This window comes from Tupaia chinensis, unplaced genomic scaffold (assembly GCF_000334495.1).
Source record: "Tupaia chinensis unplaced genomic scaffold, TupChi_1.0 Scaffold000211_1, whole genome shotgun sequence".
Taxonomy (NCBI): Eukaryota; Metazoa; Chordata; class Mammalia; order Scandentia; family Tupaiidae; genus Tupaia; species Tupaia belangeri.
The window spans coordinates 596,085-600,055 of record NW_006159686.1 but is presented as its reverse complement, the minus strand read 5'-3'; the positions used below and the strand labels follow the sequence as shown (position 1 = coordinate 600,055).

Sequence of the window (3,971 nt, the reverse complement as noted above, 5' to 3'; positions counted from 1 at the left end):
CGCAGGGCGAGTCCCGGGGTTCTCAGCATCTCCCCAAAACCTCAACTGCCTCAGGAAAGTGCCCAGCCTGGACAGGGACAGGTGAGCTGCCGGGAGCAGCCTCTGCGCCGAGCAGAGACCCACAGCGCTGGGGCCTGGTCTCTGGGGGCCTTCAGTGGGAAGGGGACACGGAGCTTTCGGGGACGCAGCCCCTCCCACGTGTGTCAGCTATGGGCTGTGTGTGGCGGGGTGCCGTGCCGCTCCCCGACTGGACTCCTGTGGGGGCGCGTGTGATGGGAGTGGAAGGGCTTCCCTCCCAGGGAGGCTGAGTCTGCTTGTTCCCCACACCTCAGTCCCAGCGTCAGAAGCTACTTGGTCGTGGGGAGCTCTCCTCAGCAGGACGCGTCCCCAGGCCCACAGCGCCCTCCTGCGTGCAGCTCTTGTGTGGCGGGGCGTTGAGGCCTGGCTCCCCCGTCAGAGGGTACAGCTCAGGGGCACTGTCACCTCACGCCCGGGGCCTGGTCCCCACCCCACCACTGCCTCAGCAGGCCGCATGTTGCGTCCCCTTGGTGCCTTGGGTCTGGCCACTCTGGCTCCGAGTCCCTGACGCGCCGTGTGCGTGCCCACGGCTCTTCTCCGTGGCGGGGCAGCCTGGCTGGTGGCTGTGTGGCCTTTCCTGGTCCCTTTGCCTGCTGGTGGACACTGTATCCTCACCCCGGGGACGGTTGGACCTGGAGTCCCAGAGCCCCCCTCCCGTCTCCACCCCAGCCCCTGTCTACGCTGGGCAGGGAATGCGGGCCCCACGTGGCCCCACAGACACCCTGGGGAGTGGAGTCCACATGGGTGCCGCTGCCCTGCTGGGCCTCTTGAGCAAAGCCCTCCTTCCAGGCTATGCCTGCCCTGAAGGAGCTCCTGGGCTAGGAAGGGCCCGGTCCATTAGCAGCCCTCAGCCGTGTGCTCACCCTTGCTACACACGAGTTTGGGGGTGAAATCCGAGTGACAACGGGGGTGGGGGGGGCAGAACTGCCCAGGGGCACGCTCCCCGAGCACAGTCCTCGGGGGTGGGAGCCCCCGGGGTCGTCTGCAGCCTGAGTGGCTCCCAACAGTGGAGAAGGTCCGCACAGCCACCCTGGGCACAGGGGATGGTATCGAGCGTCCCCGACCCCTCAGGCAACCCCGCTCTTCTGCCTGGCTGGGGGGCTGGCCTGGGTGGGGTCTCAGAGCCGTGGTCTGCAGGCCAGCCTCACTGCTGGCGGCCACACGGCACCCTCTTCCCTGCAGCTGGAGGGCTTCTCACCTTCAGAGGCCGCACGTCCGTGGCCTGAGTGTGAGCTGTGCCGGCCTGGGCGCCCGCAGATGCGCAGGACCCGCCAGCCAGGGCTGTGCTGGGGAGCGGGCCACTGGGCCAGGCTTGCTTCCAGACCAAGCCTCTGACCCTCCCCTTCCTCTCCAGGCATCGGTGGGCTCTGAGAAGCTCTTTGCCCCAGCAGCTGAGAAGGGTAAGTGCGGCCTCGGCTCACGCCGACAGGGCAAGCAGGTCCCTATTGCCTGGCCACAGGACGTACTGGAAGTCTGAGCGAGGGGCTGCTGCAGACAGGACTTGGGCGGGGTCCATCGTGTGGTACCCAGGCAGAGCAGGCTCCATGCCGTACTGGCCCGAGTGCAGGAAGGAGCAGAGGAAGCCACTTGCTGGGACCCAGCAGTCCCTGGGAATGCACACCCTGGCATGCCACAGGGTCTGGCTTTGGGACGGCTACCGCCGCATCAGGCACCCAGGGTCACCTCATGGGACAGCGGAGGTCCCAAAGGTGCTCAGCTCAGGATGAGCCTTCGTAAGCCAGTCTGTCAGCTGGGGGATGGGCTGTGGGGCCCCCAGAGGAAGGGGGGCACCAGCCTCCTGTATGGGGTCCACGTGGTAGGCAGCGCACCTTGGCAGCGTGAGCAGGTGGGTGCCGTGGCTGGGCACCTTAGGGTGTCATGGGACAGGGCACTCCTGGTCAGGATGAGGGTCGCTCTTTGCAAGTGGCTGTGGTCTCCATGTCACCAGCTGCCACGCTTCCTCTGTGGACCAGCCGCTGTCATTGCATGCTTGGGCCCACGCTTCCCGGGAGGGCAGGCAGTTCCAAGGGGCTCTGGGCACACATGTGGGGTGTCGTCCAGGTGAGGTGGCCAAGCCCGTCCCATGCCACCCTTATCGCTACGCTCACTCTGCCAGGGCCTGCATGGAGGTGGGGGTGCAGGTGCAACCCAGAGGAGGGGCCGCCATCCCTTGAGGGGCAGGGGTAGCGGCAGTGCCCACCCCATCGGCTGCAGTGCCGATGTTAGAGGGCGGAGGGGCCAGGCGTTCCCTGAGGTCCCACTTTCCTGCTGGGCAGCTGCAGGGCCTGCTGGCAGGTGGGTCATGGGGGTTACCCATCACAGCTGTGCATCCACTCCTGCAGAGCTGGTACCCACAATCCTCAGCGTGACTTGGCTTTATTTTTATAGTTTTATTTTTGTCATGGGGCACATGTGCTGTTGGGGACAGAGAGAAAGCACCCCCGGGGGACAGCCATGCTGCAACCCCTGATCCTCCATCCTCAGGGTGTGGGCACGCACACATGCTAGCTTGTTTTTCAAACTGCCCAGTTGGGGCATAGTCAGCCATGTGAGATCCAGCTGCCATACCCTCCACGCCAACCGCTGGTGCAAGCTCATGCTGGCTTTATCTTGAATGGGGTCAGGACAGCCCAAACCCTGGGTTCCTGTGAAGCCAGACCTGTCCCTCAGAGATGGACACCCGGGCACCTGTCCACTCTCGCAGCCAGGGGGAGCTGCCAGGGGATCTGGGGGCTGGGAAGGCCCAGCTGGAGCCACGGCCCTCCCTCAGTGAGCAGATGCAGGCCGGGCCTGGCATGGGGTGAGGTCCGCCTCACACGCAGTGTGACCTGGTAAAGTCCACTTCTCGTGTCTCCCACAGGCCTGGGGGACAGCAGGGCCCCTCTGGGTGCAGCGTGAATACAGGGTTCATGGGGCCCCACCCAGCCCAGCAGCTGCCCACAGACACAGCCCTCCCTCCACAGGGCCCGTGCTGGGCGAGGCCAAGGCGGTGCCCAAAGTGTCCGGCCTCGAGCGCAGCCGTGAGCTCAGCACCGACTGCTTCCCGCCCGCTGCGCCCAGCCCAGCAGCCACCGTGCCCCTGCCCGCCCAGGCCAGCCCCGTGGTGAAGAAGGAGGTCCCCGCCCTGCCCCGCCACACTCCGCAGCCACCGCCTGCACCCCCGCAGCCCCAGGGCCTGCTCCCAACTCACGTGCCTCTGTCTCTGGGCGGCTTCACGGGCCCCGGCCAGGCAGCACCCAACGGCCTGCCCGGCCTCAGGTGGGGTGGGGAAGGGGGAGTTGCTGGTGTCCAGACCCCGGGCACCAGGGGTTGGGGGAGGGGGCTGCACGAGTGGAGAGGGGTGAGGTCAGGACACTCGAGTGGGGACAGGGATGCGCGGGCCACACTGAGCCGCATGTCCGGCCCGCCCAGGAGCAGCAGCGCGGGCAGCGGTGCCCCCCTCGGCCTGGCGAAGCACGCGTCGCTGTCGCCACGTGGGCCGGGCCCTCTCCTGTCTACCTCACACCTGGCGCTCCGGTCCCAGGCGCAGCACCAGCAGCACGCGGCCATGTTCGCCGCCCCTCCGACACTGCCCCCGCCCCCTGCGCTGCCCGCCAGCAGCCTGGTCATCCCAGGACACCCCGCCGGTAGGTGTCAGCTGGAGGCTGGCTAGGGTCAGGGGTGGGAGATGGGGGCCTTGGGGACCCTCGGCACCCCTCCAGGTGGCCTCTGCAGCCCAGCCAGGTGGGCCTGTTGGGCTGGGGTCAAGGCAGGCGGGAGCACCCCAAGGCTGCTGGAAGGCGCCTTCCTGGGTGGTGCCTGCAGGGTCTGCATCCCTTCTCCCAGCTGGCGGGGACACATCTGGCGGCTGCACTTGGCCCCACCCGGCCCCGGCCCTCTGGCTGGGGCGGACC

The 3,971-nt window shown here is 67.6% G+C and overlaps 1 protein-coding gene across 1 annotated transcript in view; it reads left to right on the top strand.

Annotated features, from left to right (window-relative positions):
- FBRSL1 (fibrosin like 1) overlaps positions 1–3,971 on the top strand; it is a gene marked incomplete at both ends in the record, with an annotated part of 66,172 nt that overhangs the window by 44,477 nt on the left and 17,724 nt on the right. The window contains 3 exons of the mRNA XM_027771372.1: positions 1,433–1,478; positions 3,042–3,336; positions 3,490–3,708. Coding sequence (XP_027627173.1) covers positions 1,433–1,478; positions 3,042–3,336; positions 3,490–3,708 — 560 coding nt within the window. The remainder of the gene's footprint in view (positions 1–1,432; positions 1,479–3,041; positions 3,337–3,489; positions 3,709–3,971) is intronic.